Here is an 18,364-nt window from a genome sequence, read left to right on the forward strand (position 1 = left end):
TGATTGCATATACAACTACCCTGGAGATGGAAGTTAAATGTCTGGTGATGTGAAAACACTTTAGTGTAATGCACGTGTACCTTACCAGCACAAATTCTGCTAAACTGGTGGTATCTAATTAGAGCAAAAACACTATGGCAACTGTTGTAACTGTACTCACATTAGGACCTCTTTGGCCTCCAGGCCCTGGCTGACCAGCTGGACCCTGCATTGCAGAGTTACAGTTATTTATAACTTATTTTTCAATAGCCGCTTCACAGAAACGTGGACATACACTATACTGAAGAAGTTGGAATGTGATGCGTATTAAAATATCACTACAGTCCTCACCCTTCGTCCTTTCTCTCCTGGGACCCCAGCCACACCAGGGAAGCCAAGTGATCCCTGGAGACACATGTAGAGGTTAATAATGCTCAGCCTTCATTCATCACACATCAACCCCAATGTCTCATTATGTATGTATAATTAACTACTGTATCAAATTAAAGCAAATCTAATCCAAGGGTCCAACACAGCTTTAAATACACCATTCATCAACATGTAATAAATTGATGTCACCACAGCACTATTAATAAAATAGCCTTTTTTAATAAGCCATTTATCATCTTTTATTTTTAAGCAGACAGGAAACAGTCCAGCCAAAGGCACATATCTTGCTGGTTAAACCTCTGATGAAGGAAGCAGAGGACACATTAACTGATCATTAATAGTTTATCAGTGGTACCTTGGGACCTTGTCTTCCTGGGTATCCTGGCAATCCAGGCACTCCAAGTTTACCCTGCAAAAATACCAAGAGATTTGGAGTGAACTGAAATCAGATAAATATTACAAAGAAAAGTGTACAAAAACCTTTTAGGATTTGGATGACGTGGTGCTGACTGTGCATGTACCTGAACAGCAGTATGTCTGTAAGTATATTTAGTGATAAGAGAAAGATTAAATGCTTTAACATGTGCACAGGTTAATTGGTGCTTTTGCCTTAGGTGTAGGCTATAATCAGGAGTAGTACATTTTGGGAAATAAATATCTGTACAGTATGCTCATTATACTGTGACTGCAAAAACTAAAAAAGGTTTGAACAATTGAAAAGTGAGCTAAGGGAATTTTACTGCACTATCAAGCATTATAATGACTTTAGCAGCATAATGCACGTTTAGATAAGCGTTTTATCATATTTTGCAGCTTTGAGTAATTTGCGTTTTGATTTCATTCTCTTTTCTATTGTAACCTTGGCTTGTGGTGTAAATATAATATTTTATAAAAGAACCTTCTCGCCAGCTGCCCCCTGAGCTCCTATATCTCCCATTAGTCCTGATTGCCCCTTTGGCCCTTCTGGTCCATCCTCTCCACGAGCACCTAGAGGTCCATTATCCCCCTATAGTCAAGAATAAAAGTACAATGACAGTGACAGCTGTATCACTACTCAAATTGGAAATACGTAAGAGAAAATGACACTATGATTGATTAAGGACACACTCACCCTGTCTCCCTTCATTCCCATTTCACCTTTGGACCCAGGGAAACCATCTTCTCCCTGTGATTCATTAAGGAGAGGTGTTGCCTAATAAAAGCTCTTTAATGATAATTTCATGATAATTTGTTTGTAGTTTGTATATGTCCTTCCTGTTAAGTTAGAGTACAATCCACAGTTTAGCCACTAGCAGTAGTACCAGGGCTCAGTTTTTTTGACTCACCTTTTCTCCTTTACTCCCTTTTAAACCTCTTATCCCATCTGCTCCCTGTAAAGAAGTAAAACACTTATTCATACACATTTATACATACATTTAATTTAACAAGAAATAATGCTGATGACAAGCCTAGACTAAATAAAAGACTGTGAACATGACATTGAAAAATCACACGTTTCCAAAAATACCCCCATCTTAAGAACTCTGAAACAATTTATAAGTATGTATGGATTTTCTCTTGACCCAACATTGCTCTGTTATTGGGCAGTTATTGAACTTACATTTATGTCATAGTAATAACTGGTAACAAGGTCTGGCTTCTTGTAAAGATGTTGAGCTAAACTACCTTATGAAATGCCAGTCATATGTATATGAAAAAAACAAGTACCAAGGAGACTGTCATTTCATGACAACATCACTTTTTGATACTCAGTTTTAAAAAGCAAACTGAGTCAAAATGGACTGCTACACACCTACTCACACAGCTGAGCTCTATGTGGCTCTGACATTTCTCTATTCCATCAAATGTTCCTCACTCCGTTGTTAGCAGTCCCCTTGAGAACTGAGGTGCTTTCCCTTCAAGTGTCACCTGTCATTCATATACTCATACAACTTGCCTGTCACAGGCTGATGTACACACGAAATGAAACGTGCAAAGGAATAAATATCTCATTGGACATTACACCTGAGATCATGATGCATTTATGTTTCACCTTGACTCCACGTGTCCCTGGGTACCCAACAGGTCCCTGAGTGCCTGGTAAACCCTACATGAAAAAAGAACAACAGTATTCTTCAGTTTTACCAAGCAGAAGTCATCAAAAATACATTTCTGTACCAATCTGCATTACACTATGCTTTTTTGTCAGAAAAAACAACATTGCTGTTAACTCTAATGGGCTAATGCTCTCGTTCAATAAGAATGATGACACTGAATGAAAATAATAATTTTAATGATAAGAGTGAGTCTTACTGTAATTTTATATGAATGAGTGCACAGTTACAAAAGATTGCAATAAAAAGCCTGGTATTGCAATTTCAATATCTTGTTATGACACTTTATCCAACAAGCATCAGATACTCAGTTACCCACTTGGATGCCTTTCTCTCCTGGGGGCCCCTCTCTCCCTGGGTGACCCTGAAGCAGGAAAACAGGAGTCAAATTAAGTTTCTGTAGCATTGCTGCAAATCCATCATTACTGTATCACTCCTTGATTGAAAATTTTGAATGCAACCAACCACTGAAAACATGGAAACCCCAGTAGCACTGAGAGTGGAGCACCGTTAAAATATCTTTGAATGTCACAAAGCTTTGCAAAACAATACGAGACATTAAGGGAAACCAATTCAAATGTTCCTGAGTGCAATCTAAAATTCAGGTTTGCAGATGAGAAACCTCACTGTAGGAAAATGTTTAAAAAAAAAATTCTAAACATCATCCAGCTTTGGATCACTTCCATGAAATGTCTCCTGTGTTTCCCTAGCGGCAGACAACAGAAAATGTGACTTGGCAAATTTAATCCTTTTAGCTACTTTAGAATAACAATCTTCTTAACATATTAATGTGTGTATACACTTATCCAAAAACACTCTGTAAAGGTATTATATCCATGAATGGATATGTATGCATTCATGTTTGTTTGTCTGTGTGTACTTACTGGAGGACCATCAATGCCTGGAAGTCCCAGCATGCCTTGTTTCCCCTGGGGACCCTAGACAGGACAGAGATGGGTATGAACAACGATATCTAATCCCTTAGAAACCAAATATTCTATTTTATTGCCCTTTTATCAAACATATTATATTTACTATATGACAAAATTCAGAATTTATTTTTTTTGTCAGTCCAATAGGATGCGCACTGGCTGAGGCCATCCCTAGTGTCCGTTATGCCTGCGTGTGTTTCTCGAGTATTGATTTTCTGTCTAGAATTGTCTTGTCTGCATGGCAGCCAGAAGTGGCTTTGTTGTTCTGTCCGGCTCAACCAGTCTTCCCTGGGTTTCTGATGACAGGGGTCACAAGGTCACAACTTTAATTCTGAAATTAAGTGAAAAACATGCTACATACCTTCTCTCCTGGCAATCCAATGGGACCCTGAGGACCAGGCAAGCCCTGAACCAGAACAAAGCATCAATCAGGTTAAGTGTCACAAGACTAGAAGAACAATGGGACTTGTTATGGGGTTAAAACATAATTTCTCCAAGATTTTCCTTTTATAAACTACTAAAAAAAGCCTTGTATTTTGAAAACACTGTGTCTTGCATTTGGATTGTAAAAGGATTTGAAACTGCATGTCCAACAGGCCAGATAATAATATAAACCCAATTATGAAGAATTATAGAAAATCATTAGGTAAAACTAAATATGTCTGTGTATGACAGAAAGTGTTTATGCAGCAGTATGCAAGCAGTTGGTTGTATATATTTTAAGCAAACATTTATAGGATGTGTACGAAAATTTTTAAGCAACAGTTTTTTAGGGGGGTGCCAGCGTAGTACCTGTAATCCTGGATTTCCCTGTTGGCCGGGGGGGCCAATCTCTCCAGGTGGGCCCTGAGAGCAGGAAACACTGTTAGGCACACACTGTGTCACCCCATTTTCACAAGAATGCTTAGGTGATTAACTAGAGGGCCAGACTAAACTACTCCAGCTTAAGTTTCTGTAACTGGCTCTACTTTTATAAAAGTGTTAAACATACTCATTTTCATAAAACTATTTATCACATAATATAGTCAGTGGTAGACAATAGCAGCCATTGGAATGAGATGATGTGTTATTGAAAGGTAGCATAACTGACCAGGTTGCCCTTTGACCCTTGTACTCCATCAGTTCCATGAATACCCTGACAAAAATACAAAATGTCAGAAAATACTGAATAAAATGTCAAAGTTTGACTAAAAAAGGAGTTTAATAGCTTTCACGTTTCTATTCAGTGGCATATTGATGATTCTTTGCACTAAAAAACCTTTCAGTCAGTTGAAGTGGGACTGAATAGCTCTAATCTTGTAATCAAGGCGATGTTGACTTACCAGTTGGCCAGGTGGGCCAGGTGGCCCCCTTGGCCCAACAAGACCCCGAGGACCCTAGAGACAAAACAAAGCAAATAGTCAGCAGCTAAACTGCATTCATGATGAGATAAGTGAGTGGAATACTAAATCATAAATCAGAACTAAGCAGAGAGTGTGAAAAATAGGAAAAGATATAAATTATATTTTATTGTGTGTGTGTGTGTGTGTGTGTGTGTGTGTGTGTGTGTGTGTGTGTGTGTGTGTGTGTGTGTGTGTGTGTGTGTGTTTGTGTGCATGCGTGTGTGTGTGTGTATGCACATCTGGTTTTGTATCTGCTATCCAAGGAGACTGTGCTAGTCTGTGTTTGTGTGCTCTGTTTTTGTCAGCCTCCCTCTTTGTAGGCTGGCCAAGCCACCTGTTCCAAAGCCACATCTGTGATCTCCTGGGAAGTGATTGATATGGAAATATAATAATTCAGGCCAGGATTTTATCTCTTCCCTTGATGAATCTCTCCTTTTCCTCTTCCCATCTCTCTTATCTTGTTGCCACCAACCAAATTTCTGTCTCCTGTTTGTCTCTCACTGTCTAACATTTCCCATCATTTCCTCTGTCTTTCATTAAACCAGCCCCGCTCCTTTCCTGTGTCTTTGTACTTCCCTAACATGTCATATGGCACTCTATTACTTCCTGCATTGGGTGATCCATTTGGAGGGACAGAAGCCTGCTGAGCCACAAACTCACCTACTGGGAGAAAGATCGAGTCTGAGTCATAACCAATCAACCAGTGTGCTCCACACAGTAGCGCAGAAAAAAATGACAGCTTCCGTAGTGGTGCTCTTCAGAGCTCAATGATCATTTCTAACTGATCCAAAATGACTTTGCAGCTAACAGCTCTATGGCTACTAGCATGCTGTTCCACTCTATATTTTATATACAAACAGCGCACCTATTCATTGATGTTTTCCTTCTTAATTTTAGGGTAAAAACTGACATAGTACCTTTATAAGATCTGGCCTTCCTAGTCCTTTGTAATCATTGTAGAGTATAAAGTGTGTATTCTGCTATTTATTTATGCATTTGTGCAACTTCTGTAACATTTTGTCTAAAACATCTAGTAAAGCTTAAATCTCTCACAATAATCTCAGGATGTGTTAAAGAGCTACTTTTTTGTGATTCTGTGCAAATAAAAGTTTTTTTTGAGGTGGTGTTTCTTCTTTTTTGAGAACCTAAAGCATTGGTTTTATAAATGCACAGCCACAATAAATATGTAATAAAAAAAGTAACAATGAAATGTTTAATTTAATGTTGTGCTGTTTGTACGGTATATTAGAGTATTATATCCTTGTGGCTACTCACAGGTTCACCTGGTTGCCCTCGTGGTCCCACAGGTCCATCAGATCCCTAAAAAACAAAGAAGGAAACAGATTCAGCACGTAAGTTTCATGCACCTCTCTGAGTCATCCTCAAAGGTGGATACATTTATATAGTCACAGACATAATCCAGAAAAATAGCTCATTAAAGAAATTCACTGTCTGACTGATAAGGGCCAAATATCTTCGAGCAAAGACTAATAGAGTGCTCTCTCAAACTTCACCACCTGCCTGCATAGAGTAATACTATCTTGACAAAGCTTCTATTGTTCAAATTTGTATTTCTACATCAGGGATGCATTCTCTAGATTTCATTTGCTGAATTCAGGCCAACATAGAATTTAAAATTCAAGAGTTTATGACTTAATTTAAAGAAGGCCTTTAGGTGCTTTACGATCTAAATAGTTTGAAGAATTGATTCACTGAGTTCGAAAAGACTTTCCTTTTAGCCTTGCATAATGAAAAAAAGAAAAGAAAGCACTTTTGGCTTTGTTTGTTGCAAATAAATTTTGTATTGTAAAGTATTGTGTGCTCACCTTTTCTCCTGGCTCTCCAACAGGCCCATGAGGACCAGGCTTTCCTCTGTCCCCCTACAAGATAAAAGCATTAGCCACATGCCTCAAGATATTTTGGACTGTTCTGTTTATAGCAGAAAAGCATTGAGCAGATGCATTTCAGTGTACACTGTCATCACAGAAATCACAAGAATCATCATGATGATAATATGCAAATAAACATCTGCGATATGATGTGTGAGGTATTCGTGCATGCAGTGTAAGTGTGACTGAATAAATACAGTGACAATGTCAAGTTACCAAATCTAACTCACTCTGTGTCCCTTGTCTCCTGGGAGACCTGGCAGACCGTCAAAGCCTCTGTCACCCTGAGAAGTAATAGAAAAACAAGTGCATTAAACCCTTAACCGCGCACACATACAGTAATGTGTAAACATTAACAGAATTGTACTGAAAATCTCCCCTGGCAGAGCTTCCCATCTGCTTTGTGTGTGTGTGTATGTGTCTGTGAGTGTGTGTGTGTGTGTGTGTGTGTTTGTGTGTGTGTGTGTGTGTGTGTGTGTGTGTGTGTGTGTGTGTGTGTGTGTGTGTGTCTGTGTGCGGAGAGTTTTCAGATTAGCTCTAGGTCTGCTAAAATGCTTCTTTGACTGATAAAGACTCTGCTGTTCTGTCAGACTCAGCATCAGGGGAGCCTGATATATTTACAAAGCTGTTTCTGAAGCTGTTAGGTATTGAGTTGCCCCATTGTCAGTACGTATAATAAGCTCTGGGCTGCCGGATAGCTACAGGTTTACACTTGCAAGTGGAGATAGTTTGTTATCATACAAGACCTTGCTGCCTAAACATGTATAGTATTGTAACAGTATGATCATGGAAACAGGAAACTGAATTCAACAAAACTCAGCAGCAGCTAGTATTATGGCATTTATACAAATCTCAACCCAAACTAAGATCCAAATATGTGAGGAGAATGTAGATATATTGCTGGAACACTGAACAAAAAAAATCTGTGTTCCTTGGTGCAGCTCATTTATATTAGATTATCACTACTGCAATGCAATTCAGTCAGAGGTAAAAGGGCTCACCTTGGAGCCTGTTTCACCTGGAGCTCCACGACCTCCATCCACTCCTGGACGTCCCTACAAGACACACTATCTATTTGCAATGGTTTCTGTATTGCTGTTTATTTAGCACAATTTGCTTTTAACATGAGGAAACCTGCAATATTCAAGATACTCGTACCCTCTTTCCTGGTTTTCCATTAATTCCAGGAGGACCTGGCAACCCACGTAGTCCCTAAAAGTGAAGGATGTGAGCAAGACAAAAGGAAAAGGGTGCGGAAATAAAAACAAGACAACAAAGAAAAATCAACACTGAGACAAAAAATTAAAGGGCTGTAATTACAATGGAAGCTAGTGAATGAGATAGAAATTTCTGGTCTTACAGAAGGGCCAGGGTCTCCTGTGTCTCCCTTGGGCCCAGATGAACCAGGAACACCCTGTGTTATTAAACCAAAAGATTATTAGAGCATGGCTTAATATACAGAGGCAACTCTTCTTTAGATGTAGCACATAACAAACAAAATACAATTGAGCCAATAACAAATTATTTAAAAAATGTTTTTATTCTGTAATGATTTTCTCATAAATGAAGGGAGCTTTCAATTGAAATTTGAACAGTAGACATGCATAATAATAGGCTCAGTGTGGGAAGGAGAGGGCATGTGCCTGATCAGCCAAAATGTGAAGATAAGGTTAAAGGTTGCAGAAGACTTTAAGGTATGATGCAAATTTGGCCAAGGTCAGAGAAATGCCTTACCAATGGCCCTGGTCGTCCTGTAAGGCCCATAGAACCTGGAGGTCCCTTCAGTGACAACTGTAAGAAAACAGTGGTTATGGTACACAGCACAAGGTCACAAGGTACCAGGTACCAGGGTCTTCATTGTATATAATGACATTTTACTGAAAAGACATGGCATAATGGCTATGAAGTACAGGTTTCGGTTAAGTATACCTTGGTCTGTTGCAGGATAGCTTGTGCCTGTGCCTCCAGGGGAGACAACACGGGTCCCTTCTGGGAATCACCTCCAAACCGAAACTGTGAAGAGGAAGAGTCCGTTTCCATGGCTGGGTTCCCCAAATGTACATAAAGTTCAATCACACAGCCCCCCCTTGTGGCCATACCACTATACCACACTGGTGACAGGTTTCCTCTGTGTGAGTGTTGGGGCATGCATGAGTGTGGTTTAAGGTCTTACTGGTAGCATTAACAAGGTTCCTGGAGGTCCTGGAATCCCATCAACACCAGCAAGACCAGGACGACCTGGGGGACCCTAGGAGTGTAGACAGGGAAAGATATAATCATTGATTGACGTGTGTGTGTGTGTGTGTGTGTGTGTGTGTGTGTGTGTGTGTGTGTGTGTGTGTGTGTGCGTGCTTGCGTGCATGCCTGTGTGTGTATTTAAATCTAAAAAGAGAGAAAAACATGACAACAATCTAATCACCTAATCACAACAAAAACCTTTGCTCAAAAACACCTTTGCTCAATATTTCTACAGGCCTTGTCACACACACACTCAGACCAAGGTGCCTTATCTTATTTATATACTGTAACCATCTTAAGTAATTTAATGTAGCACTGAGTCAATCACATTATGGTTATATTTATCTGACAAGTATTCGTAACTGGAGAAATAAATAAGTAATAGAAATAATTTTGTGAATCAAGGCTTATTTTCTTGATTGAATTTCTGACACAAGCAGATAGGCAGTAGAAACATGTTTAATAGCCTTATCTCAATGGTAAACAGTATTTTAATGTACAACAAAATTAGTTGTCAAGATGTCTTATCTTAATCCATACAGCAGGCCCGACTACCTGCCATTAAATGTCTGCAGGATGTTCCTGTAAATATTACGTTAAGCTTTAAAGAAATGCACTAATTCATATGTGTCAGTCACTGGTGAAAATGTGTTAAATGGTCTTATGCTGCAGTATGAAGAAAGACAGAGTTTTTCTTCAATTCCTCTACATTGTTCTATACGAAACGTCATTACATCACTTTTGCTATAATCTTAGGAAGTAAAAAAGTTAATATGATATAATAAACTCTACATTTTTTAAACATAATCAATCATCATCATCTTTGCAAAGCAAAGTTATAAAAACCATCAATTACTGGGAAAAGACAGAACAGAGCCAGAGTGTGTTTGTGTGTATTTCAAAACCAATGTTGTGGAGATATTTTGGCACTGCGAGGACATTTTAGCCAGTCATCACAACTTCAAAGCAAAGGTTATAAACAGTAACTGGTGTCATTTTTTTTTTTTTATATTTTCAACCATCCCCATACTGACACTAAAACCATCAGTGAATTGCCTCAACTTATGTTTAGTGTCTTGAGTGATTGATAGTGTCAGTCTGCAACCTGGATTTACTTATTTGTCTGTGCAGTAGATGTCTGATGTTGTCCAAACATGATTAAAACCCATTAGTCAAACTGCTGCACTGGGTAGAATGTTTCATCATTGTGAAACCCTTGATCAAGAATTTTTTTAAACAAATGCTGTACCAAATGTTCTGAATTTCTATAATTTCACCAGAAGATGCTGTTCATATACAGTTGTCTGTCTAACATTAAACTGCTGTAAAAGTAATGGTGAATCCAAGCTTCTGGGGCGACAGTTGCCAAGCATTTTGGAATGAAGGAACATGACACCCAGTGGAACTATTTGTCTGACCGCTGTATTTTTAGCCAAGTTTAAACAGAAACAAAGCTCTACAGCACAAATCAGCAATGTTTCAGACTAATGGAAAGCAAATAAGAGTAGTTTTGTATCTATATGGGAGTTATTGAAAATAAAGTTAATTGAGAAAAAGTTATCCTTTCAGATTTAATATAAGGCATCATATAGGTATTACAGTTTTGGTAAGGTTAATGTGTGTGTGTGTGTGTGTGTCTGTTCCATTGTGATAACTCACGGTCAAATACATTTATTCACACACAAATACAAAATATTGAATTCAGGTCAAGCATGTGTGAGTCAACTAATTTTTGTCCCTGAAGTCCAACAGGATCCGTTCAGGAAACCAGGACATTGTGATTCCATGAACATGTTTCCAACTGAGGTCACAGTCAGTTCCACAGCTCAGTCCCTCACGTGAAGGGGCCCAACTGAGGTCAAACAAAAACCACTGAACATTCAGTTCAAGTCCTAAACCATACTCACCAATTCACCAGGATCCCCTCTGGGTCCTTGCGGGCCTGTTGGTCCAGCTGGGCCAGCAAGCCCCTAAGAAGGAAACATTTACAGCAATTCTCAATAAAATTATACTTATTGTTTTATGCTATATTCTAACCTGCCAAATGCTTTAGAAAACCTATTTTTGTGTTTATAAATGCATTAATGCATGAAACTAAATTATTTTACTTTTATGTAATGATGCACTTGTATTGGTCAATTCTTTTTATAGTTAAATTGTTTTTGAAGAGTATTTTATTTTGGTGCAACTTATTTTAGTGGAAGCATATTTTTCCTTTTATAAATAAAATAATATTGGATACTGACTAAAGTCCAAAATGCTCAACATTTTGCACCTTATATAGACTGTTTCTGAACAGCTTACATTATGTTGCATCCTATACAATTAAATCCTTTCAATTTGCTTTCTGTTTTTAGGAAGAGCTTAGACTTACCTCTGGCCCTGGTAGACCTGGGGGTCCTTGTACTAATGTACCCTATAAACAAGCATGGATATAAAAGAATGTACATTAGGAGAGTATCAACTCATTCCCCTGCTCATAACTAAAGCTACCAGACTATTCATTAAATGCCTCCAACAGCTCACCGGTTCAATAATGGCTGGTTCTCCCTTCTGGCCTTTCTCTGCTCTGAGGCTAGCCTGAGGTAGATAAAAAGATGTTAGAAATTACTTGACACTGGCAATTGAAGACATGACCCACTTGATGTATGAGTTCACTTGAGATTTACCTCTCCATCCCATGTCTCTGCTCTATCCCGCTCTGCAAAGTCAAAGCTTTTCTCATATACTTCATACTCCTCATATTCTGACTCTGTGTCATTCTTGTAATCTTCATATTCAAGAATCTATTAAGGAACAGAAAATACTATTAGTGACAGGCATAGTGTATACTGAAATAACCTTGCCATGTTTCAATGCTGAGCTGAATATATTTCTTGTATTTGCATGTAACCTACCTCATATTCAGACATATTTGGGACTGCTGTCACCATGGAAACTAAAACATCATCATAGAGGTCCTTGTAAAGGTCATCTCCATACTCTTCCACCACTGGCTTCTTTACTGGCTTGTCCTCCTGCAAGCCAGCACACAGCTTTAAATGAGTCATAGCAAAGATGCATCAGGGGACACTGAGCACTTCCAATTAGCACACAGTGCCTCCAAGTAAAAACACATTTTGTAATGTATGATTTGAATTTTAATGCAAAACAGGTGCATTTTATGGGAATGAGCTGGTTATCTGGAATACAGTTTGACAGGTGTGCTGTTAATTACAGTCCTGGAGTGTAATTATCTGATGGGCAACATTAGATTGTGGCAGGATGGAAGAGACTGCAACAGCTACAGCAATAGCATGAGTATTAAAAATTAGTTAACTTGGCAAAATAGCAAATAATAAACATGGATAAATATACAGAAACACGATCTAGACCTGTGTGAATTTGTGCACAGTTGTTGTGGCACAGTGTTAGTTTTATTTAACAATTGCAATGTTGACCTTTAAAGAACTTTATATTGCATATTGATTCTCTGGATAGAAGAAACAAATATAACAAATATACTTTTATCATGCATACCACACTGTTCATATATGCAGTATACATGTACTAGTGCATGTTGTACAAAAAAACAGCTAGAAGGCATAAAGTCAGATTAAAAAATTTTCATTTCAAATACATTCTCCATGTTTTCTGGTAAGGATGTAGAGGAGGTGCTGATTAGGATGTGCTGGTTAGTGGTGGTAGTGAAAAGCAACTGAAGCAACAGGTGAGGTAAGAGGTGTTCACTATGATTAGGGGGTATTAGGGGAGTGATCGGTTAGAGCTACATATGGCAGGATGAGGTGGGGAGGTGGGGTTAAGGGCATCTACACGTAAACTTTTCTACCTCCTCAGTAACCACTGATTCAGGGAATGCACTGGGTACTACAGTTGGGGCCTCAGTTGTGGAATCAGGTTTATGTGTGGGCATCTCCATGAAGATCTCGTTGTAGACTTGAGTGGGAATAATAGTTTCTAGAGTGCCCTTAATTTCTGGTAGCTCTGTTGCCAGGAACGCTTCTTGAGACAGAGACTTGGGTGGTGCTGTAGATGCTCTGAGGAACCCATCTTCGAAAGGCTCCTCTTCATTTTTTTTCTTTCTGGACCCCTTCTTCCCTTTGCCTTTACGTTTGCCTTTGCCTTTAGAGCTCTTGTCCTTCTTCCTCTTGTTCTTTTTGATTTCCCTGTCACTATTGGAGACCTCCTTCGATTCAGCTGGCTGGCCACTTTGCATCAAAACATCAGACCCGAGTTGAGAGTTCTTATTTGAAAAACGGATATGCAAGATGAGGGCACAGGTGGTGGATGGAAAAAACACAAACAGTGTTGTAAATGAAAACACAATAAAGGAAATAGCCTGCAACAAGAAGGTAGTGATACACAAAAACATTTTAAACCTAATAGTGTCAGATACCTACTATGATTCTCACTGAGCAAACCTGAAATAAAAATGAAATAAACAAATACAGAGTTGCTTTCTTTGAGTAAGAGCAGAAGATATATTTGCTTGTACTGTCAGGGGTCATGCTATATATTATCGCACACAGGTTCAAATTCTTAGTGTGCAAATATGGATTAAGCCACCCTCTACAGTGATGTGCTCAGTAGTATGAATGGCTTCTGCCTGAACGTTTTACTCAAGGCTCCATCTGTAAAACAAATCAGTGACATGGTTAAGACCCACTTGTAAGGGAAAACAATGGAAATTAGGTCAGTGGGGTGAAACATGTTGATGTCTTCTGGATTCAGAGCTCATTGGTCAGCTGTAGTGAATAAAAGCCAGCTGGATGATTATTGGAATGGCTTCACACTACGGATAATAAATGATCCCTGAAGCTTTATCAATGGTGCACACAAAGCTGAGAAGACATACACACGCATTTACGTAAGTGTCCACACATATGATCCACCCCCACACACGCACACACCACAAAGTCTCTTCTGTTCTCTTCCCCTGGTTGCCTCCTTCCTGCTTATTTCTGTTTCACACATCACCAAAGGAATATAAAGTAATTTTATCTTTGATTGATTCTACTTTTTATACATGCCCTGAGGAGGGGAAGAGCTATTATATCATGTTTAATATATGGGCTTCTGGCTGTGTGTGTGTGTGTGTGTGTGTGTGTGTGTGTGTGTGTGTGTGTGTGTGTGTGTGTGTGTGTGTGTGTGTGTGTGTCACTTGCCAAAGGAACACCTGAGCCTAATAATGCTCCATTGGCTGCATCTGAAAGAAGACACTTCTTCTTTAACTGACATATTTTTCTGTCTTCATCTCTTCAGTCTCTTTTTGCAAACACTCAGCACATTTGCAGTGTGCTTAGATCTCTTTTGGCTTGGACTGATGATGCTTCTAAATTTCAGATCAACAGTCTCTGAGACACATAGCTCTATTGATAGGTAAAAGTTAGTTTTCCTTACTTGTTGGCTGTAAGCAAGGGTTTCTGCAAGCCCAGTTTATGGACCTGGCATGAGTGCAAGATGTAGAAGTTCAATTGCTGGATAAAACTTAATAATAAAAAACAGGGTCTCTACAGCAGAAATACTGAAATTAAACCATATTGAAATTATAACATATTTACAAGATATTTAGACCGTCATGTTCAAATAGCCACATAAGACATGTCTTAGTTAAACTGAGCTTACTGTCAACTGTCAAACAACAGCACACACTTCTTGGTGACAGTACTAACCTCCTGTACGTTCAGAGCTTGGCTGTTGTAGGGTAAACCAGAGTTGCAATCTGGTATGTAGTTCACACAGTAGTTAGCAGCAATATGGGGGTCCTTCACAATCAGTAGCTGCTGAATATCTCCCTGAAATAAAGCAGAAAGTAGATGAGTATGAAAGAGTACTTCATTCTGACAGTGAAGACGCATTTTTAAAGAAGAAGAAGTCTCAGTTCAGAACATATGGTAAAACCATATAGACTATAAGAACAACACACAGAGCTTTATAAACCAATAGCATCATAAAACTGAAGATCTGATACAGTTGGTGTCTATTGCTGCTCTGTGTTCCCATAACTCCAGGAGTGGTCTAACTGTGTACACAAAACGTACAAATAGCTTTCTCCCACCATGCTGTCAAGACCTTTCACTTACCATCTTACCCTGGAGACTTAACCAGTGTGTAAACACAAACATGTACAGAGACAGCCCCGCTGGACCCCGCAGGACTATTCAACACAACAATTTAGGCCGAAGTAACCTTTCATGAGCATTTGAGATTTTATATGTTGAATGATGAGTTTTTAAATAAGTTTTATAATGTCTATCAAACAGACAACTTAGAAGTGTTTATAAATATGTGAAATGAGAAAAGTTATTTAATTTTTAAAAAGTGGGCCCCATCAATTATGTTAGTTATACAAATCTATATAACTGACAGGCCATTGCAAACATATTGACAGGTATAATGCAGCCATTTATGATAAATTTAGCCTGATTAACTGCTTGATCTCATAGTAATTATAGTCCCATTTTATTTTCTTTGATTAGTGTTAACGAGCAGAGGTGAAATAATTCAAAACATATTTCTTCTCTGTTAGACACCACCAGTTTGTGTTTGTAAAGCAGCATAAATTAGACCTTAGCGATGCATGTCCATGCAAGGTCTGGATTGCCATACACAAAATTATAAACCTATGAATGACACACTCATTCATGTTTTAATATATCGGACAGAAAAAGTTGTTATCCACTCATCCATTAGTCTTGTTGTTTTGGCCAAAAGCCACTGTTAAGGAACGAAATAATTACACTCTCAAGTGAGAGTGAGCCGGAGAGAAAACAGCAAGGAAGTTGATTTAATCCAATCTCCATTTGAGATCAAAGGCAGCACTTTCACACAGCAGTTATTCTGTATTTCTCACCTTTAGAAAAGCACAGTGAGTAAATTGCTGCCAAGAATTGAGTGTCTACTGCCATGCTCCATCTAGAATTACCATGATGAGGACCTGGATGTGCTGAAATGCTAAAAACATCAGCTAATTCTAAAAATTTATGATGGTGCACAAACATCCTCATATGTGACAATGTTATGTTAGAAATCTTTTCAGAAAGTAATTTTTTTTATTTGCCCATTGTCTGTCTTAAAAAGGATAGTACCAGCCAGCCAACACACATACTGCTTCATCAAATCGCAATTATCCTATATGAGACTTTATCTGAATCACTGTTCTCTTTTATGTAGTCTCTTAATATGATTGTAATCTCTATAAGATAAAGTGCATTCTTGTGTGGTGCACAAGCTGATGTGGGTTCAGGAGCAAAAAACAACAAGTTCACAGTAATGAAACAGGACTTCAATGCCTCTATTTGTTAAACGTGCAAGAGATGCTAAGGACTAACCAAAAACATCTGACCACCATCAGACATACCGTAAGTAATCAGAATAGCAAAATATGACTGAAACAGACCTTTCTGTGTGCTTCTCTGATTTATGTGGTAAATCGATGGGGTTGCTGAGCATTCAAAAAAAGCTGCCCTTTGATGATATGCTTGACAAGTTGTGGTTTCAACATGTCTATAACAGTGGGCCAAAAACATGTCTTATTTCCAGTTCAAATTAAGACAGAAACAACCTGAATTTCCAAACAAATAAACACTAGGCTGGATCTTATCTAAGCAGTCAGCATGTTGGAGGCACATTCACAGGGCCAAAAAGGAGCACAACCAGACATGTGGACAGTTGTGTGTTTGCTTTACAGCAAGAGTTTGAAAACCCAATTTCTTTAGTTTTTAGTTTTCTTTGTAGGAAATCTGGAAGCAATGGAGACATTAGTGGATGACCATGCTCCCCATGCTCTCACGCTGAGCTCCCACGCTGGGAGAACTGGGCCAGAACACTGGCCTCCTCCCCCAGAACTAGGGCCTGGGAACAGAGGCCCAGAGGTCAGCCTGCTTAATCTCTGCTCCCTTGGTACAAACCTCACCCAAGGTATAAAATTCTGATGATTACATAAACATAGCCAGACAGACTGCACGTACTATGAATACATACATGGACAAACTGAAACTCATATTTTACCATCACATTTTAATGAAGTCTCTAAAACAGAAGAAATCTTTTGACTCATATGGGTTTTTTTTTTTTTTCATTTGGTCAAGATAAAACAAGACATTCAAACCCAATTGCAGATTAAATAAATGCTAATGTAGTTTAAGATATCATCAAAATTACCATAAAAATGCATGGCTTGGATTAAAGAATAGATGTGATATTCAAATAGTCTGATGGGTATTAGCCATCACCACAAAAACCGTATCTTCATCATAACTCTTCACATAGGATGATGAATAAGAGCATGGGCGTGTTTTTGGAGAGTGGCCAAAGATTAAATAGTCTCCACTTCTTCTGAACAAGGAAATTTATAGCGCCCACAAGGAGACACATTTCTTAACTGAAGTGGGATATAATGTAATTTAAAAACTGGAGAGCTATTCAGTAGATTCTGAGAGGGGAGTGGAAAAGAACATGGGAGGGGCAAGGTTAAGTTAGGCCATTGGGAAGTTAATATGTAGGAAAGGTTAGGGAGATAGTCCTTAAAAACCCTAAGGTAAGCAGGTGTTCAATTTTAGATGACAAGGGACACCTGGTTTTCTTTTGATGAAAGTGAAGTAACTTTCTGTCTTTTAAGCCAATAGGGAGCAATAACAACACTCCCTCTGTACTGAGTTACTTTATTAGTTGAACTATGTTCACTTTGGTCAGCTGTGGAGTAGTCTTGGAATACTGAGGAGAAAGACTGTAGTTTATCAAACTTCACTGCACCTGATACCCCTATCTATGTTTCCTTTTCTATCTCATTCTGTTGTCACGTGCACAGTGACACAGGGACATGGCAAGGGAAGGGGCTTGAGACAATCTCTATTTCATGCTGTGAGTGGGAGATTTTGAGTCAAACCTCAATAGGAATGACAATCGAGCAGGGGTTGCACATTGTTACAGGCATCCCAGAGAATGACTTATGACAATAAGTCACTGGGCTGGAAACAGAGGAGTTGGAATCACTCCCCGAGATTAAGTTGAATCGTCTTTTACAGTTTCCTCTGCACACAGTACGTGTGTGGACATTAATTCTAACGCTTTTAGGGAAGGACACCACTTGAAACTTTAAACTTTGAAAAGAACCAAATGTAGAAATTTTTCATATGGAAGCGATTTGGAAAAACTAAAGCTCAAAACTAAAGGAATTTGTTCTGTGATACAAATCACTGCTCATTCATAAAAGCCACACATGTGCAGCCACAGGATGCTGCAGCAGAAGTATGGAGAGGATTACTTCTGACCATCATATAACATGACCAAACAGTTAACAGTCCTTAACATCTAAGTGCACAGGTGGCCACTCAGATTCACATCAACACATCACATCAATATCTATAGCTAACAGATCTACCTGGCAAATTTAAAATGCAAAGCAAATATGTCATTTCTTGGCTTTGCAATGGTAATGATGAAGTTAGACATGTCTGAAC

General features: G+C 38.7%; 1 protein-coding gene across 2 annotated transcripts in view; it reads right to left on the reverse strand.

Moving 5' to 3' along the window:
* col5a3a (collagen, type V, alpha 3a) overlaps window positions 1-18,364 on the reverse strand; it is a 46,432-nt gene that overhangs the window by 17,279 nt on the left and 10,789 nt on the right. Inside the window, exons 5-33 of one of the 2 annotated variants that reach the window (XM_067477646.1) lie at window positions 14,576-14,698; window positions 12,733-13,146; window positions 11,801-11,920; window positions 11,573-11,689; window positions 11,430-11,483; window positions 11,278-11,319; window positions 10,811-10,873; window positions 8,839-8,913; window positions 8,595-8,678; window positions 8,400-8,456; window positions 8,026-8,079; window positions 7,824-7,877; window positions 7,667-7,720; window positions 6,896-6,949; window positions 6,603-6,656; window positions 6,052-6,096; window positions 4,717-4,770; window positions 4,485-4,529; window positions 4,187-4,240; window positions 3,756-3,800; window positions 3,347-3,400; window positions 2,782-2,826; window positions 2,402-2,455; window positions 1,695-1,739; window positions 1,481-1,534; window positions 1,268-1,375; window positions 725-778; window positions 331-384; window positions 161-205 (exon numbers count right to left, since the gene is read on the reverse strand). In XM_067477646.1, coding sequence (XP_067333747.1) covers window positions 161-205; window positions 331-384; window positions 725-778; window positions 1,268-1,375; window positions 1,481-1,534; window positions 1,695-1,739; window positions 2,402-2,455; window positions 2,782-2,826; window positions 3,347-3,400; window positions 3,756-3,800; window positions 4,187-4,240; window positions 4,485-4,529; window positions 4,717-4,770; window positions 6,052-6,096; window positions 6,603-6,656; window positions 6,896-6,949; window positions 7,667-7,720; window positions 7,824-7,877; window positions 8,026-8,079; window positions 8,400-8,456; window positions 8,595-8,678; window positions 8,839-8,913; window positions 10,811-10,873; window positions 11,278-11,319; window positions 11,430-11,483; window positions 11,573-11,689; window positions 11,801-11,920; window positions 12,733-13,146; window positions 14,576-14,698 — 2,175 coding nt within the window. The remainder of the gene's footprint in view (window positions 1-160; window positions 206-330; window positions 385-724; window positions 779-1,267; window positions 1,376-1,480; window positions 1,535-1,694; window positions 1,740-2,401; window positions 2,456-2,781; window positions 2,827-3,346; window positions 3,401-3,755; window positions 3,801-4,186; window positions 4,241-4,484; window positions 4,530-4,716; window positions 4,771-6,051; window positions 6,097-6,602; window positions 6,657-6,895; window positions 6,950-7,666; window positions 7,721-7,823; window positions 7,878-8,025; window positions 8,080-8,399; window positions 8,457-8,594; window positions 8,679-8,838; window positions 8,914-10,810; window positions 10,874-11,277; window positions 11,320-11,429; window positions 11,484-11,572; window positions 11,690-11,800; window positions 11,921-12,732; window positions 13,147-14,575; window positions 14,699-18,364) is intronic. The other variant, XM_067477647.1, reaches the window with a different exon arrangement.

The sequence above is a fragment of the Channa argus genome, chromosome 15, assembly GCF_033026475.1.
Source record: "Channa argus isolate prfri chromosome 15, Channa argus male v1.0, whole genome shotgun sequence".
NCBI classification, from domain to species: Eukaryota; Metazoa; Chordata; class Actinopteri; order Anabantiformes; family Channidae; genus Channa; species Channa argus.